A 19,583-nucleotide genomic window follows, 5' to 3' on the forward strand; every position below is an offset into this window, starting at 1 on the left:
GCACTCTCTGAGAGCTATTTTGAGTACACCACTTGGCTTAAAGGATTTCACTTGGAAGGAAGGAAGGTAATGCCAGACAATGTCTGTACTAAGATATGCAACTGTAAATTTCCAGATGTAAAAGCATATTCTTTTTTTGTTGTTTACCTACTCCATTCATATTCAGGTTTTAGTACTTGCGTGCAATTACTTGTCTCCATCTCTACCACTGGAGTATGAACTTTTCAGTGTATTCATCTCTTGCATTGGCCATTTCCACTGGGTGTTCAGAAAGCTCTCCTTTCCGATAGCAGCATAGTCAACTTCCTCTCCTCCTTAAGGCAGGGCGGTGCTCAACAGTCACCTCCCTGAGTCTTACCTTGACCACTCTATTTAAGGTTACAGCCCTTACTTCTAGCACTCCCAGTCTTCTTTGCCCTGTTCAGTTTTGCTTTTTTTCCATCCTGTATACTTATCACCTTCTAAGAGGCTATATAGTTTTCTTACTTATTTTCACTGTGTTTTATCTGTCTTCCCCTACCCCTGCTGGAATGGGAGCTCCATGAATGTAGGATCTTTATTTTGTTCACAGATATATCTTAAGTACTTAGAATAATGCCAGCGTATAGTAGGTGCTCAGTAAGTAATATTGAATGAATGAATGAGTATTTTTTAGCACAGTGCCTGGCACTCTGTAAACACTCAACATTTTTGATGACTTAAAAAACCAGTAAGAAAAATGTCAGATCAGTGGTCCTCAAAGAAAGTCCTACAGCCCTAGTTGCATGGAAACCAGAGGACTGAAGCCAGAGTGGCATGGCATCTTAGATTGTATGTTAATCTCAGGAATGTTTTTCCTGTATAGGTCTACGTTGAGAGAAAAAATCAGAAAAATTGAGCATGCTTCTACAAGCATGGAGCTTTTCTTTCTTGTGCTTTGCATTTTTTTCTTAAAGCCTTTATTAAATTACTAGAGTGCAAAACAAACAAAACACAAGAGAAAAATGGTTCATGGCATATAATTTTATATTCTATTATAAAAATGGACTAGATTTGGTTTTTATAAATGCCCACTTATTTAGAAATTCCTAACACTGCTACATCTGGGATAAAAGTTTCTTTAATTTCCCAGTATGACAGACTAATAACCAACTGAAAATTATAATTTATAGTGAAAATTAAAATACACCATTTTTAAATATAGTAGCAAGATATTTCAACATGAACTTTACTGTTTTAACCTAGTTAATTCAAAGCAAAACAAGATAGTCTTATCTCTTATTCACTTATTATTTTGGGAAGATATTTAATAGTTTCATTTTTTCTGATCCTAGGACCAAAATTAAAGTTATGGGATCTTTGGATTTTGTTTTGTTTTGATTTTTCGCACTGAAATATAAGATTTATGACTTAAAAGTGCTCTAAGATTTAGTTAACAGATTTGATTTACTTCTAAACAGGACTTTAAAAAGCCTTTCAACGTTTTATAGACTTTGTGAGAATCCCGTTTGAACCTTGTCACTGACCCTATGCTGAAGGAATGAACACAGAGAATACAGACATTGGCTAATAGACAAATGTTTTTACTTTTCTGGATGTACTGTAGTGATTATTACTTTTCTCTCTTATTATCTTAAGTTGTTAGTGATAGTTTTCAAGCTGAAAGTTATTGCATAATTTAAGAAGAAAGAAGAAATTTGTAGCATCATTTTTCCATGGGCATTGCAGTCAGATAGCCTGGGATTTGAGTCAGTATATCTATTTGCTGTTTGTCCTTAGTAAGTTATGTTATAACCTCTCTGAGCCTCAGTTTCTGTATCTGTAAAATGGGTGTGACATTTACCTCCTAGAATTATTGAGAGGATTAAATGTAGTTACGTGAAAGTGCCTAGAAATGTGCCTGGCACGTAGTAGGCACTCAAATTTTAATTTTCTCCTCTTCTTTCAATTCTCATTTTAATCATTTTTAAAGATAACTTGTGAGGAAAATACTGTTCTAAGGGAATTATTATGGAAAAATAATTACCAATAAAATATTGCAGCACACTGAAATACCTGATCTGGTTACCTTTTAAAATACAGTTTTAACTTCAGAATTCACTGTAATCAAAATGATAATATAATACTGCATTTGTTTAGACAGTGCTCGTTAAGTGCTAATTGCTATGATCCTTATAGCAGACCTCTGAGGGTGGTAGCACATAGAGAGACCCATTTGTCTAAGGTCACGTGACTAGGAAGCAGGCAAGGCAGAAAGTGAACTCTAATTCAAGACAATACTGGCTTTGAGGCAACAATATGGAACACGCTTTGATATAAAAAGAGACTTCGGGCATATTTTAGCAAATAAATGCCCTTGGATAGGGTTCAAGGTGGGTCTGATATATACCAAAGTTACTCTGTATGGAATGGTGTTATGATTAGATACCAAAGTGGCAATATTACCCTCTCAAATATGCTTTGTGTTGCGTGTGTATACACACATGCTCACTTGTGGCTTCGAAGTACTCTATTAACCATTTAAGTAAAGGAAAAAATCTTTCCCTAACATACTTCTAAGCCAATTTAGGGGTCATTGAACAGATGTCATATAATACTAATGTTAAATTACCCTGTGTAATAAGAAAATTACAGTACCTAAGTGAAGATAGTAAAGGGAAACCATCCAATGAATTATTCTAGAATTTCAAAATGAAATGATTTCTTTGAAATTAACAGTGGCACCACATGACTTTAGAAAAGTGAGTCTGATAGGGAAAAGGGAAATTAGAGACAAAAGTGAAGCCTTTCTGTGTTTATATATGCCAGCTTTTGGTTATGATGCTAGGAGAGCTAATGTAATAGTACAGCTTTCAATTGTCCAGGAAGTGTATTATTATTAAACTATGTGGCAAGAAATTTATTAAAATCTGACTAACTTTTCATTGTTTAGTATTAAATCACAATGGTTGTTTCTAGTCCACATATACTTCCTTTTGCTATTAGGTACACTTTAAAAGCCTAATTATTTTGAGAACATAGTATGACCAAAGAATAAAAATGTACAAAGTTTGACAACTTTAAATAAACACTAGCATTTCTTAAAGAACAAACCTCACTTACAGTTAGGAAACAATATTTATATTTAAGGTTGAAAAGCCAGGATGTAGGAAAATTTTGCTAATTTGGAAGATGACCTTTAAGTGCACCAAAACCAAATAATTTGTAGGCTATGACATAGGGCACATTCCTACAAAATTTGTGTGAATACTGCTTTAGTGGTTCTTGAAAGACAAACAAAGAAAGCTGGAATGAAATCTTTATCCCCCTTACAAATAAGACGGAGACTAACAAAAGAGTACAGCAGCACTCTTTCAAAGCTTGCCATTAAAACGAGGTCTCTGTAGCACAGCTAATGAGATGGTTCATAGTAGAAAACAATCTGTTTTTAAGAATGTTTAGATCAAAAGTAATTTCTAATCTATGAAATAAAGTTTTTTCAATACCCTTCATTCACCAGTGAAGCTTTTATGTTTGTCTTATTTACTTCAATCAGATGTTTTCAATTTTACCTTTTTTCCTTGTACAAATCCTTGACATGGTTCGTCAATACTGACCAACAGTTTTATTCTTTTTCTTCAGAAAAGAGAGATTTTTGAGAGAGGGAGAATGAAAAAGAGAGAAACATCTTTGCCTAAACGATTTGCAAGCATCTGTGCTTTAAGCTACTTTTTATGAACACTCCTTAGTAAATGACTCAAGGTAAAAAAGCAGAAAAGCATCCAATGTTAGGAAATTGCAATCCAATACCATGTAATTTAAACCTGCAGTTGCTTCTCTTGTACTAAATGACATACAGATGGGTAGCTTAGTTCTCTCAACTTTGGGAACACAATTGGCCTTTTTGTATGAATGAACGTATATTAACAAAAATATTTTAGACAGAATTGTTTAATTCTAATTGTATAGATTTTAATTATCTATGCCATTGGAAAGAATAATTTTAACCAAGTTATTTTGTCATGTTAGATTTACAATTAATGAATTTTGGGGGATAAAATCCACAAAGATACAACCCTTTCAACATACAAAGCAATAAAAACAAAAAGTTACTTTTTAAGACGTCTATAGCAAATTGAGCAGAGACTCACCTATCACAGCCAGTTCTGCATTCAAGTTGTGGAGAGGCTTGTTCTGACAGGACAAACATTTCTCAGGGAATCATTTCTATCTCTTAGAAAATATTAAAAGTGTAAGTAGTAGGTATTTGCATAAAGCCTAGTGTAATATGGGGTTCAGTGAGATGAGAGACCAACATGCCATTAGTGTGATTTGCCAGCTGTTCCTGTGGATCTTTTCAGGCCAGAGCAGGGCCAACATCCTTTGTGGAAGGTCAGAAGAGGCGCTATTTGACAACCCACAGGCCTACTCAAAGGTGTGTTTTGCTGTTCGGCTCTGGTTTGCTCTTTTGCTGCCTCCATATTTTCTCATAGAGAATCAACCACTCTATCTTGGTGGCCCTGATTCTGGAAGCTGATATCCTTCTTCAATCCCACAATCAGAGTCAGTGGTTAGTTAAGTTTCTCCTGTTTTAATTTCAGTGATCTCGTATACTATGACATTAGGTGCCTTAAAAGTAAAAGAAGTAGAAAGCATTTCTATTCCTAAATCATATTTCTTTTATGTTTCAAAACAAATTGAGTTTAATATTTGGGGAACTAAGCAAGCTTTCTTTCAGTAATTTCGTAACATGGTAGGAAATTTTTGCATGTGGTGACATCTGCGTGCCTCTTTCGCACTGTGATGGAAAAGCAAAGAAAAGCAATTGTACTGCAGTGAGTAAGGGTTGCCGTGTCTGGAGTTATTGATCATCCCGTGGTACTCATGGGGGATTGGTTCCTGACCCCCTGCAGATACCAAAATCTGAGGATGCTCAGGGCCCTTATATAAAATGGCGTAGTATTTACATATAACCTATGCACATCCTCCCTTATACTTTAAATCATCTCTAGATTACTTATAATACCTAACACAATGTAAATGCTATGTAAATAGTTGCCTTAGCATGGCAAATTCAAGGTTTGCTTTTTGGAACTTTCTGGAATTTGGGGGGGGGAATATTTTCCATCGTGTTTGGTTGAATCCATAGATGTGGAATCTGTGGATACAGAGGGCCGACTGTATTTCTTTTCAGTCATTTGTTCAGGTAAGACAAAATACCCCATATAAGCGGGTATTGTCTGGACATTTTATTGCGGTCTGTGTAAGTTGAAGTAAAAGCTAACATTGTTATTAGAATCTAATTAAAATTATTTTACCATTCAAATATATTTAGCCAGTGAAGTCTTTCTAAGTATACTTTATAAAAAGAAAAATGTAGGTCTCTAAATAAAATCACATTCACTTTTGCTTTTCTTTGTCTTTCCTCCCTCCCTATTTTTCTCACTCTTTCTTTGGAACTTCTTGAATCTGCATTAGTGTAAATGCCTTCTCCTGCAGTCTATTAAATGTTTCTTGCTGCCCGTTTAAGCGCGGTAAGATACAGTCTTGCAAGAGATATTTGTTTTTAAGGACTCTTCAGAACCTAGTGAAGCCTCTGACGGAATCACAGAGAATTCCTAGCTGTGGAAAGATACATCTTTAGGGTTCAATAAACAAATAGGATAGCATTTAAATCACCCAGGTTGGAAATTGAATGAGGAAGGTTTCGGGCTATTCTACTAAACGAATGGAGAGTTATTGTTTAATATAATATGCCCATCCTCTTATATATACAGCATAAATGCTTATAAATAGAGTTATGCTTTTTGAATTCATTTAAAAAAAAGAAATTCAAGGTACTGGGAGACGTAAAGGATGTATTCCCACCTCGTGAATGTTCAATGGGTTTTTACTGTTGCCTTCCAGCAGCTTTGGCTATAGCACATTGTCAGTGCTCCAGTGGAATCACCTGAATCTTGAGTACCATTCTTTTTAAACTGAGAGAAATAGCCAGCTGCAGTTCAGGTAAGTTTGTCTAGTGTGTTAGGGACTGACCTGGTCATTGACAAGTGACTGCAGAAGCTGTGCTGTGATGGCCAGCCAAAGCAGTTATTTAGGATTCAAGCTAAAAGTCCTCCTTCTCCCACATCCTCTCTCTTTCCAGGGTCATGTAGGGATAAAAAGAGCTGTAAGGTGGTCTTTTCCCAGCAGGAACTGAGGAAGCGGCTGACACCCCAGCAGTACCATGTCACTCAGGAGAAAGGGACCGAAAGGTAAGGCAAGCTTACGAAAACGCCATTAAGCAAGAGCTAGTTTTCTTCATCCTCCTTATCCCCCCGCCCCACCTTTGAATCCTCTTCCTTGCCACTTAATTTAAAGGATTCTATACTTATTTGCTAAAGTCTACAAATTAGTATCCTTGAAAAGGTTGAAAATGGTATTGCTTATATTAAGACTAAGTTTTATTTATTCTTTCCCCCATTTAATGAACACTCTAACTTTTGTAAAGTCACAAGGCTTTTGTTAAGGGCCTGTTTCTAGTTTACTACAAAATGTGTGGAAGTAATAGCGATTTAGGTACATTTTTTGGGAAGACATCAGAGTAAGCAAAACCATGAGGGACATGGCACTTTGCCAGGATACTGAAAATTTGAAGGTGGCCATTGTAAGTATAGACGTTTTGGCTGCAAAAAGAAGGTAGCATAATTTAGTTCCTTTCTACCCCACTCCAATTTCTTTTTGAAGCACATGTGGAGAAAGTATTTATTGGCTCATTTGTGGTTGGAATGTCAAAAATTTTCAATAACTGCCCTCACATGGCTTGGGTCCTTGGAAGTTTGCCCTAAGTCCCGAAAAAAGAGTTTGTTCACTTCCAAGACTGTTTGTAGTGAATAAAGTCTCTCTCAGCTGATTCCAGCTCAAAGGTAACTTGCCAAAGTCCAACCATTTTGTTGTCTAATTTATACCATGGAGCTTGGCATAAGGCTGTAACTTACCTCTGATCCAAATTTATTAATGATGTAACTTCTTGTTTTCATTCATGAACTGAAAGAGCTCTTTACCACACGTGGGGTCTTTGTTAATAGGCAACACTGTCTTCCTGTCACAGTATATACTGTTTACTGAATTCACCAAATGCTGAATCTCTGACAACGTACACCTTTACTGCACAATGAGTTAGCGATGGACTTCGGTCTTGGTCCAAGTCATCTACCCGTCCTGTTGTGTACATGACTAGCAAAATGATTTAATGCACACAAACAACTAGAGATTAGGTCATTCTTAAAAATTCTGTTTATAAAAAAATTGGACCTCATAAAGAGGGTGAAAGGATAATAAAAACAAGCTGCAGAGCACAGACTTTTTGTTGGGCTAGCACAGCTGATTTGTATTAGCTGAATGACCTCCTAGCCTTTAAGATTGTTAACTTAGAAAAATATTCCCTTAAAGCTGCAATATTCCTTTTCAAACCAAAAAATAAGACTCCTTCCACTGGAAGTGTTGGACCCTTCTGCATTTTCTGGTATATACTCTTGGACACTGTAGAGTAGCAGAAATCTTATGTAATAATGTTTTTTTTCTGTGAATCTGTACTACAGGCTTTTTTTTTTTTTTTTTAATAGGAAAAAAAGTTTTCTAAGCATTACATAACTAGATGGCCTGATTTTTTAAAAAATTTAACCCACACTAGTTTGGAGTTGTTATATGCACATTTTATTATACAGATTTGAAATGTATTAGTAATGTTCAGATTTCCATATGTTTGGTCTGTTCTCATTTTAGGACAAAAAGCCCTTGAAAGTTTTCTTAGAAAAATGTATTTTAAGCAAATAAGTTCTATAAGAAATAATGCTAACTTGTTTAATTAAATTTTTTTTATGCTCTGTTTATTGTGTATCAGTGCCTTCGAAGGAGAATATACACATCACAAAGATCCTGGAATATATAAATGTGTTGTTTGTGGAACTCCATTGTTCAAGTAAGTATGTTAAAAACCTATGGATATGGACAAATCACAGATGGCAACAAACTTGGTATTGTCTCTTCACATTAGAATCTTTCCATTACTAAATTTTCTTTTTTCTAATTTTTCCATTTCCGCCCCCCACCAAAACAAAAGTAATTATTGACTTTCATGATAAACTACCAGTTTGGTAGACTGGCTGATTTCTCATTGTTTGGATCTTTAAAATACCTAACGTTAACTTGTTCATCTTAGTAACCATGGTGCTTAGCAGAGCTATAAAAGAGATTTTGGTGAACGTAGAAATGTCTATGTATTTATTGATTTTTCTGTCATCAAGTGATGGCCCTAAATTTATTTATTTGACCATGATGGAAGTTCTCTGTGTGCGTCTTTCAGATTGAATAGTATCCACCAAGTTGATTATTCATACTTGTGCAATGAAGGGCAATAGCTGTATTGAAAATAAAATGGGAAATATAATAGATATTTGTGCATATATAAGTAAATTACATACTCTGAGTTTTGCATTAATCCAGAATCTTTGTTTGAAAGATCCCAATAGTTTACTATAAAACAGGCCAGTACATAGACTTTTTCAACAGAATAGTTAATTCAGACAGTGTATTCTGGAGCTTATGGATCTTAATCAAGAAAGAAAGCTCTTTACTAAAAATTTATTTATGTAGGTGGAGAAAATCCTAGAAGCCCTGTACTTCCCATAGGGATGCTGATTTGGGGGAATAAAAAGAAAGAAACCTTAATTGAGAGTAAATGTCATTTATTTAAAACAGAATTACAGACTTCTTAGGGGAAATGAACAAACAAGAATCTGATATGTGTAGCAAGTAAAACATACTTAACATCTCTCCACAAATGTTTCCTTTTGAAAACACTAGCATTTACAGATTTCCCAGAAATAACAGGAAACAGTAGTTTCCTTGAAAAAAAAATTTTTTAAGTTTAAAACCTTTCTTAACTTGCATAAACCTTATTGCACATTAGTGTTGGTTGAGAATCTGTTCTGAATTCTTACGTATTTATTCTTTCTGTTAAAAAAACCAGCCCTTCAAATTGTCACCCATTTCCTCTCAGAAAACACACGTCTTTATATTTCAACACCTTTAGTTTGTGTCATAATAGTTGATATAACACTTAAGATAGTTGCTGAGCCATGTTAAACTTGTTAATATCCCAAATGGTAAAAATTGGCCACATCTCCTTTGCTTTTTGTTTAAGATTCTTCATTTCTTTCCCTATTATGTGATTCAGTAAAGTAGTGGATCTAAGGAAAACTTACTGTTTTAAATAAGAAACAGAACCACTGTAAATGAAGGATTTAACCCATGTGACATCTTGAGTCACAAATAGTAAAAGCAAGACCCTTATCCAAACATAGGTGCTGCTGGGGTTCAGGATTTCATATTTGATGTGATATTGACTCTAAAGGAAACTTTAGCATTCTTATAAGGAAAGCTTTTGTTTTCTAAGTTTTTAAGGAATATAGTTTAATATTTTTTATTCTATATTTTTTTTAAAAAAGTGTGCTTCTCCATCCTTGGTTTCTTGTCATTTCTAGGGGGAGCAATATCCCCGCTTCGGCCTTAATTGTAGAATACAGTATTCTTTGTCCTGGTGCCGCTTTCTTCGTACTGGAGAACTTGTACCCTGGGTGGCCACAGGGCATGGGGCCACAGGGCATGGACAGTTTTGAGGGAAGCAATTTTCTGGTCCTCAACCGCTATACGATACACTTTCCTGAAACTGCTGTCTGTGTCTGAGAGAGTCTGTAGTCGGCCACCTCTTCCTTCCAATCTCCTCTGTCATAGTCGCCCTTCTCCCACTTCACAAAAGATATCATACCTTCCACCCATCCCAAATATTACTATGACTTGTTGTCACAGGATAAAATCTTGAAGGCATCAAGCAAAAGGACAGTTCAGGAAGGCATTACTTCTGAAGGAGAGACCCATGAAAGCAAGGCCAAAAAAAAAAAAAAAAACTGAGAAATATTGAACTGGTAAAAAAGTATTGAAACAGTATTTCATCTTGGAAAGGCTCAGTCTGCCTGCCAGCTGTCTGCTTATCTGTCTTTCCATCTGTTGTCCGTCTATCCATTTTCTACCAGTCTTAAGTGAGATGTGTGTCATGAAAACATGTATCAACATATTTATTCAAAATTTTTAAATGAAAGTCTTTGTGTGTGTGTGTACAGGAAATAAGTCTGATTTACTTGATAGGACGGTGAGGACTGCCTTTGCAAATTAGGTTATATGGTGGACTTCTCCCGTTCATTAACTGATCTAGATATGTCACTCTCAGATTTTGACAGAAATATATTTTAAGCATGTCTATATACAGAACACCAGGTAATTTATCTTTTTTCAATTATTTAAATTTTTGATAAGAAATTTTAGCTGTCACTTTAAAATGTATGAGGAAGGGTGTATCAGTCAGCACCCAGTATGGGTACAGAAGCCACACAGTAATTTGAACAGGAAAGTTTAATGTAGAGAATTACTGTGTGTGACAGAGGATTATGGTGATGAGGGATTGGCTAGTAAGAAGTAAATAGAAATTCTAAAGAATACAAAGATAGCAAATATAGGAAGCTATCGTGGACCCTAGGGCTGAGATAGAGCCCAAGGAAGAGCTTTCCCTGCAACCCGCCCCCCGCCCAGCCTTTCTGGGGCTGATGGCACAGGAGTCACTGGGGCCATGATGTTGTAAATTTCTGGAAATCTGCCTTCTGGAATTTGCTAGAAACCTCCCCTCTGGGGTGCTGGGGAAAGCTCTTTGCTGGGAGGTGTCTCCCTGGGAGTGCTCCACTACAAAACTACCTGAGGGAAGTGCTAGGGGAGGCTGCTGGCCACCAGGTGCTGCTCACTCCTGTGCCCTGAAGCCTGCACCTCGCTCCAGAGAAGCCAGGAGCCTGTCACCTGAGAAGCAGTGAAAAGGGCTGGGGGCTGGAGAGGCTGCGCATGCTAAGGAGTTGGGTGCTGGGGAAGCCGCCCACGTTGCAAGGGCCTGCAAATAGAGAATCTGCATGCACTGCGTGAGCCAGATGCTAGAAAAGCCACGGGCTCTGCAGGAGCCTGTTGAGAAAGCGTACTGAAACCAGGAAGGAAGAACCTCTTTCTCCTGCAGTCCTTCTCCTGTGCCCTCTACTGACAAGGTTTAATATCATGTTAGCTGACAAAGAAAAAAATATTTAAAGGTCCCAGATCCATTTTAGCAGAGCAGGCAAGGAAGATGGATTTAGAGGTGAGAGGCAATAAATAAATTGGTAACTGGCACAGAGTCTCTCTGTTTTGTTTTCAAAATTCTTTTATGGGTTCGTGAGCAAAAGTTTGAAAACCACTCAGTAGTCTAGTGTATTAATGGCAGCACTATCAGACACCCTCTGGAGATAGCTGGTTTCGTACTTTGAACACAAAGTGTAGGAAACAATTGAGGTGCGTGTGTGTGTGTGTGTGTGTGTGTGTGTGTCAGTGTGAATGAGAAAGTGTGTGGAGTGTTTGTTTGTTAGAGAGGAGGGAGTGAGGTGGAAAAGACTACATAGAGGAACAATGTGAGAAATAACAGTGGGAGGGAAACAGATAAGAAATAAAAAGAAATAAGAAGGAAGTGCTGAGTTTAAAAATGCCCATCATTAGCGCTATGTAAAGGTTGTTTTCCCAACTGCTATTTCTGTTATCTTATTGACACTCTGTGTGTGTGTGTGTGTGTGTGTGTGCACGCATGCAGCATTCACATATATGTATAATTCTCATCATTTACTTGACTGATATATATATGTATATATAATACTTCCTTACAAAAAAGACCATTCAAACTTGTACTCTACCCTAAATACACTCCCTCTCAACAATATACTGCTTTTTTACTGCTTACCAAGTACAAGAACCTTATTCACAGGCTGCTTTATAAACCAAATGTGTAATTTATTCCATGGTTCACATTTTCTTTACATTCACAAATTCTACCAAGCTAGTTTATTTCTCATATAATACTACTGACTTTCAGTTAGTAAATTAACTGACAGAAGTAAGAATGTTCTCTCCTCTGGTTATTTGAACTTCTAAACTTTCATGAAATGAATTTGTTGAACATCAGATAAACCAGAAAAGGCATTGGTGAAACAATTTAATTCAGTAAGTATTTTTGACATCTTGTACTTTGCTCTGGCTGACCCTTTGCCAGGTGTTGTGAAACAAAATAAACTTATGAACTATTTTTTTCCTTAAGGTGCTTATAGTTTTGTTGGAGTGATAAGAAAAACACAATAAACAGTTACAAAGTGTGGAAAAATAACATTAAAGTCTATCTGAATATGACTGTTTGATATGCTTTCATAAGTAATAGGAATGTATACGACTGCATCAAAGTAGGGCCTGTTTTCATGGAGGAGAGGAGAACACACTTTACCAGGCAGAGAATATCTGACAGAGAATGCCATATGAGACGAGGAATTAGAGATAGGATCAAAACTGGATTTTTCAAGGACATAATTATGAGACTGGTCCAATAGGAGTGGGGAGGTAAGGTATGTTGGGAGGAATGGAGAAATGGCTGGAGGGTTAAAAAGGACCAAATAAGGAAGCCCTGGGATCCCAGAGAAGACACTTAAGTTTCTGCTTGAAATTCTTTAAGCCTTGGCATCCTTTCCTCCAGGAAGCCCTATCTGAAACTTCCGGGTTGAACTCTAGTGTCCTTCATCTCTGTTCCCATAGCACCTTGTATGCACTTCCATCATTGCATTTTCTGCTGTGTTCTGTAATTATCTGTTTATGTGCCTGTTTGTCCACTAGCAAGTAAACTCCACAATTGCAAGGCCATGCCTTAGTCGTATTTATACCTCTAGTCCCTGGCATGTAATAATCACTAAATATTTGTTTGTTGATCAGATGCGTGTCTGAACTTTGTGAGACAGGTTGTGGAGAGACTTTGAATAAGACAAAAGCATGATGAAAATGGGAATTAAGCTGTAACAGTTCACAAGATAGATTTCTGGAGCTGAAAAGAGAAGGAAATAGGGCTTTTACAGCTTCAGTGGGAACTTTTTTCCTTGTTAGCTGATAAACCTCAATGTTATCCATGTGTGATCAGCTCCTGATAATTTTAAGACTTTCAAGAACCACATAGGATCGTTTTTATTTTCTATACATTTACTAATAAGGCCTTGCACTGAATTAATAGCTCATTTTACACAGGTTCACTAATGAGGGTGATGATAATAATAATGGTAATAATAATAATAATCAAGAGCTAATACTTACATAGCACTTAACCTCTTGCCAGGCATGGTTCTAAGTGCTTTATATATATGAACTCCTTTAATCTTCACAACAACACATTTTATAGATGAAGAAACTGAGAGGATAATTGTCTTGTGAAAAACAGACAGTATACAAGTGGATTTAAAATGGCAATAGTCAAACTTTTAGGAAAGAATAAAGTTAAATAATTATAAGAAAATAAAGTTTTAATATTTTGTTTTGGTCACTCGAATCTGGTTATTTTACTCAGCATAATTGGAACAAATGGAACACACAGACACACAGACACACACACCTCAATTCCTTAAAAAATTTGCCTTTGTCATAGTAAATATTCAAGTTGACAATTGAAGACCATTCCAGTCTAGGGAGGGCTGAACCAAAAGTAAATAGATCCATCATGGTAGATCATTAAGAAGAACTCAGCTTCAGGCTGGTTGTTATCCTTGGGGAAGTCCCTTGGAATCCTGACAGGAAGATGTAGCCAGTATTCAGGAAACCATCAGGCCATGCAACATCTGCAAAGTAGGGCAGCAGCTGGATTCATGGGCTGGATTCTAGTTATTAAAATTGGAATGTCACTTTATTTTCACTATTAACCCCCCATTACATTTTCTCAAGTAGCTGTGTTCCAAATTTTTACCACTTTTTTTTTGAATTCTCTCCCTACTTTTCTGAGAAAATTGAGGCCACCTGACATGAGCTATCTTAAATGTCTTTCCTTCTACCTTGAAATTTCTTTGTATCTTCATTTTTATCAAACAATCAAAACAAGCACAGGCTAAAAGCAACTGGTGGAACCAGTTGAATATTAGCCCAGATGTGTGACCTCAAATTCATCACCTATAAAATGGGGAAAATAAAACCAAACAGGTGTAAGAACTAAATGCAGAAAAATGCCTAGTATATGGCAGATATTCAACAATGTTAAGTTCAAGTGGGCCTGACCAAGTTTGGGGAACGTATCATACTATCACAACAGCCTAAGAAGCTCCTTATAATGTGAGAAAGTGCAGGCTTTACTAGAGAGAGTCTGACTGTTAACAGTAGATGTTAGTGTGATGAGTCACTGCTCCAGCTGTGTTGCTACATTTCAAATGGGACTCTGCTGCAAAACTATTAACACATGCTGCATTTCACATGCGCCTCCTGTGCAGTTTTATTCCAGGCTACTAGAAAATTTAAGCCCTTTTTCAGCTCTTTAAGAACATAAGCCCTTTCACTGAAGAAATTCCAGTTCAGTGCCACACACAATTTACTCAACTATACTGTTCCATTTACCACTAAAGGAGACTTTCAACATAAGCTTTTCCCCTTCTGGTATAGTGGGTTTTGTTTTGTTTTGTTTTGTGTGTGTGTGTTGGAGGTGGGCAGATGTGAAAGCAGGGAGGGGGAGGAGAAGGGGGAGGGAGAGATGGAGTTTTCCATCCTTACTTTCTGTTCAAATCCTATTTTTCCAACCCTTTCCCTATCCATATGATAGTTACTCATAAACCATTCCAGTCACTATGGAATTCTACTAGGGAGAGTAACATGAACTTAACTTCAAGCTTTCATTTTATGGAACACTAGCTGGAAATTGCTCATAATTCTAGCAAATGTTTCTTAACCTTTAACAAAGTACATTTAACTTGAATTTAAAAGAGCTGAATTGCCCTTCACCTCATTTTAAATCCATAAAAAAGTAAGCTTTCCAGTATAATGAAACCATTATGAAATGAACTAGATTTCTGAATAGTGACTTAAGCTTTTGTTGTATCTAAATAACTCATATATTATTTTGAAGAGTGTACAAAATTGACTTCTCTCATTCCATTGACCTTCCTGTCTTGTCCCCACATACAGTGATTTATAGGAAAAGAATCTGTAACGTAGGGAGGTACTTTTCTGTCTTCATTTCATCTGAAAGCTCAGGGCGAGACAACAGCTAGATTGAAAGAAAAGTACTTCCTGGAGCTACTGGCAAAGATAGGGAGCGAAAAACATTGTTAGTGCCTGACTCATTAAACCATCAGAAAAAAAAAAAAAAAGAAAAACATAAATAGTATAAAAACATAGCATAAAATAAAGGAAGGAACAATTCCATTTTGAGAAACTGGAAAACTATAGTACGGCATGATTCAAAGTTTAACAGTATGCAAAGATAATTATAACTGCATTTCCCTAAATAAAAACTATATACCCACATATAGAAAAATTGAAGCAATAACTACACATAAAATCCCTGGATAGTTGAAACTGGGTATATGAGTATTTGTGTATATATATATGTGTGTTTTGGGGGAAGAAAAGTGGGGAAAGAGCAATCTTGCCTTGTATTTCCTAAACTACAATCCTAGTTCTTTAGTTAATTTTTCAGATGTAGACAGAAATAACTTAGATTTTTCTTAGTGAATTAGAATGGATAGAATAAATTAGGAAACAAAATAGGCAAATTTTTTTAAACTATAATTCATGTAAGTTTATCTTGTTTGTATAAACATGCATCAGAAAATCAATGAACATGTTATTCAAGTTCGCAGACTTTGAAATTATTTAAAGACAGCTTATAAAAAATAATGTACAAGTTTTATCCTGTACTTCTGAGGCAGTCCACAAAGCTGCTCTTCTTATTAATGAATAATACTTTTTTCGAAACATGGTCATCAATGCAATAAGAATTGCATAAATTTTCACTCAGAGACATGTCTTCAATGGGTTTTATACATGGATAAGTGACCTAACACATTACATTATCAAAGAAAAGTGCAGAAGCCATCCAGAGTACCAAGTGGAAATAAAGTTTTGTAAAGTTCCAGCATGGACTTGCTGTATAACCATAAGCAAGTTACTTAAACATTCCATCTCATTTTTCTCATCTGTAAAATGGTGAGAATAACATCAACCTTTTCTAGCTCATAGCATTACTGTACCAAATGAAATAATCACACAAAGATGCTATTAAAGATATAAAGAACAAACAGCTCATACAGCTTAATACAAAAAGAAAACAAACAACCCAATAAAAAAATGGGCATAAGATCTAGACATTTCTCCAAAGAAGACATACAGACGGCCAACAGGCACATGAAAAGATGCTCAATATCATTAATTATTAGAGAAACGCAAATCAAAACTTCAATGAGGTATCACCTCATACCTGTCAGAATGGCCATCGTCACAAAATCTACGAACAATAAATGCTGGAGAGGGTGTGGAGAAAAGGGAACCCTCCTACACTGTTGGTGGGAATGTAAATTGGCGCAACCACTATGGAAAACAGTATGGAGGTTCCTCAAAAAACTAATAATAGAGTTACCGCATGATCCTGCTATCCCACTCCTGGGCATGTATCTGGACAGAACTATAATTAGAGAAGATACATGCACCCCAATGTTCACAGAAACACTATTTATGATAGCCAAGACATGGAAGCAACCTAAATGTCCACTGAGAGATGAATGGATAAAGAAGATGTGGCACATATATACAATGGAATATTAGTCAGCCATAAAAAAGAATGAAATAATGCCATTTGCAGCAACATGGATGGACTTAGAGATTATTATATTAAGTGAAATAAGTCAGACAAAGATGAGTATCATATGATATCACTTATATGTGGAATCTAAAACAATGATACAAATGAACTTATTTACAAAACAGAAACAGATTCACAGACATAGAAAACAAACTCATGCTTAACCAAAGGGGATAGTGGTGGGGGGAGATAAATTAGGAGTTTGGGATTAACATATTCACACTACTATATATAAAATAGATAAACAACAAGGACCTACGATACAGCACATTAAAAATTATTGTCAATATCTTGTATTAATAACCTACAATGGAAAAGACTCTGAAAAAGAACAGATGTGTATATATATATATATATATATATATATATATATATGTATAACTGAATCACTTTGCCGTACACCTGAAACTAACACAACATTGTAAATTAACTCTACTTCAATTAAAAAATAGTTTAAAAAGATATAAAGATATAAGTATAAAGTAAGGTTTGTGAAAACTGTGCAGCTTTAAATAAATTTACATGGTAAAGTATAAGCAGCCGCAAATCTAAAATTAAGTTAGTTTCTGTCCAATAATTTTTTTAAAAGTTTAGTCTGGATTCTAAATTCCCCAAATAATGGAACTTAGATGAGTAACTGATAGTTTTAATACATTAGAAGCTAGAAACTTCTTGAGAGAACACATCATGACAGAATTTTTGTAACCCACATCTGCACCCCGTGCAGGGGCGTAAACCTTTGCATATCCAGGCTACTTAATTATTTGTTAAATAAATGGTTTAATTCCAGTAAATCAAGAGTAACCGCAGAGTTGAATGATTCAAGTTGATACTGGAATGGTGGAAGTATAAATAAATACTTGGTTATGGAGTCTCTAAATTATTATCCCCTACCACACTTTCCAAAGTAGCTTCTATAGACCACCCATGGAATTTAATTTTAGTGGATGCTTATTTCAGCAATAGCATTGCTTGCAACTGCAAAGATACACTGATTTCAACTAAGGGAGAGATGGAAATGTCTATGGCTGGGATCTTTTACAAGGAAACATTGAAAAGAGCAAAAAAGTGAAAATAAACAGTGTCAGCTACCGAAAGCTGTATCAGAAGAAAAGTTCATAGTCAAACATGTTTATTAAATATAAGAAAGATTAAAAATAACTGAACTAAATAGTGACTCAAAATGCTAGAAAAATTACAGCAAGAACAACAAAATAAACTGGGATAAAATGGCCTCCTTTTTCCTCAGGGCATTTGCCAATTCTAGGCAAGGGAAGAAAGGTAAAGATTCCAGTCGATCAGAAGCAGAAGTGCCAGCAGACTAGGATTTCTCAGCTCCAGCACTATTGACATTTGGGCTGGATAATACTTGGTTGTAAGGGGCTGCCCTATACATTGTAGGATGTTTAGTAGCATCCCTAACCTCTGTCCATTAGATAGCTCTGTCCACTAGATAGATCTCCCCTGCCCTGTCCCCCACCATTGTGACAAACAGAAATATTTCCAGGTATTATCAAATATCCCAGGGAGGGGGTAGAGGGGGGCCAAAATCACAATTGATCTAGACAGTCTACAAAACAATAATCAAGCTCTGATTTGTAGGGTTTACTGATTTCTATGGTACAAATACTTCCACCATAGGCTATTTCAAGATACAACTGTGACATTACTTAACATGGAATTGGGAAGAGACGTGTAGTGACACCATTATATAGCATTTCTGTAATTCAAATACAGCAGATATAAATAACAACAGTTAAAAATTTAGACGTGAATTTTGAGTATTTATTACCTTTGTTTTTAATATAACTTATTTAATTGTAAGTTTACATAATTTGTTTTTAATAATGTCTGTGTTTAGCAACTGGATCCCAAAGTTCCCAAAATTTTAACAGTAGGCTCTCTTGAGCTTTGCACACCAAAATAATGGAGACAAATCAAGGGTAGACCAAATTTATCAAAAACTGCAACCCAACCCCAAGTGAGCTCAGTCCCTGATTAGATTAAGGTAATCTTTCCCTCATTCCCCTCCCCACTCCAGCTGCCTATCAGAGGATAGGATAAACCCTCTGTAGAAAAAGATTACATCATCATCATTCAGAGTCCAATTTTTTATAGACAATGTCTGGCATTCATTAAAAATTACCAGGCGTACCAAAGTAAAGGACCAAGGGAAATAAATTGACAAAAGAAACAGGTCTATAGATGGCCCAGATATCCAGATATTTAAGTCATCAGGCACAGACTTTAAAAATAACCGTGAGGGCTTCCCTGGTGGTGCAGTGTTACTTGGGTTCAAGCGCTGGTCTGGGAAGATCCCACATGCTGTGGAGCAACTAAGCCCGTGCGCCTCAACTACTGAGCCTGTGCTCTCAAGCCTGGGAGCCACAACTGCTGAGCCCGAGTGCCACAACTACTGAAGCCCACTTGCCTAGAGCCCGTGCTCCGCAACAAGAGAAGCCACTGCGATGAGAAGCCTGTGCACTGCAATGAAGAGTAGCCCCTGCTCACCACAACTAGAGAGAGCCCGCATGCAACAACAAAGACTCAACGCAGCCAAAAATAAAATAAATAAATAAATTTATTTTTAAAAACCCCAAAAACAGTGATTAATATATTCAAGAAAATAGATGGCAAGATGGAGAATTTCACCACAGAACAGGAATCTATTGTAAAGAATAAAATAGTTCTAGGGCTGAAAATGCAATAACTGAAATATAAACACATGAGATGAATTTAATAGCATATTAGACATAGAAGAATGCAGGATTAATGAACAGAAAACAGGTCAGAAGAATAGATTCAGGCTGAAGTTAAGAGAGCCAAAAATATGTAAGGTTATTGAAAAGATAATACAAGATACACAGTTTCAGGTTTAACA

At 36.1% G+C, this 19,583-nt stretch overlaps 1 protein-coding gene across 1 annotated transcript in view; it reads left to right on the top strand.

Moving 5' to 3' along the window:
- MSRB3 (methionine sulfoxide reductase B3) overlaps positions 1-19,583 on the top strand; it is a 165,092-nt gene that overhangs the window by 43,884 nt on the left and 101,625 nt on the right. Inside the window, exons 2-3 of the mRNA XM_033440561.2 lie at positions 6,104-6,212; positions 7,841-7,918. Of these exons, the coding sequence (XP_033296452.2) occupies positions 6,104-6,212; positions 7,841-7,918 (187 nt within the window). The remainder of the gene's footprint in view (positions 1-6,103; positions 6,213-7,840; positions 7,919-19,583) is intronic.

Source organism: Orcinus orca, chromosome 11 (genome assembly GCF_937001465.1).
Source record: "Orcinus orca chromosome 11, mOrcOrc1.1, whole genome shotgun sequence".
In the NCBI taxonomy this organism is placed as follows: Eukaryota; Metazoa; Chordata; class Mammalia; order Artiodactyla; family Delphinidae; genus Orcinus; species Orcinus orca.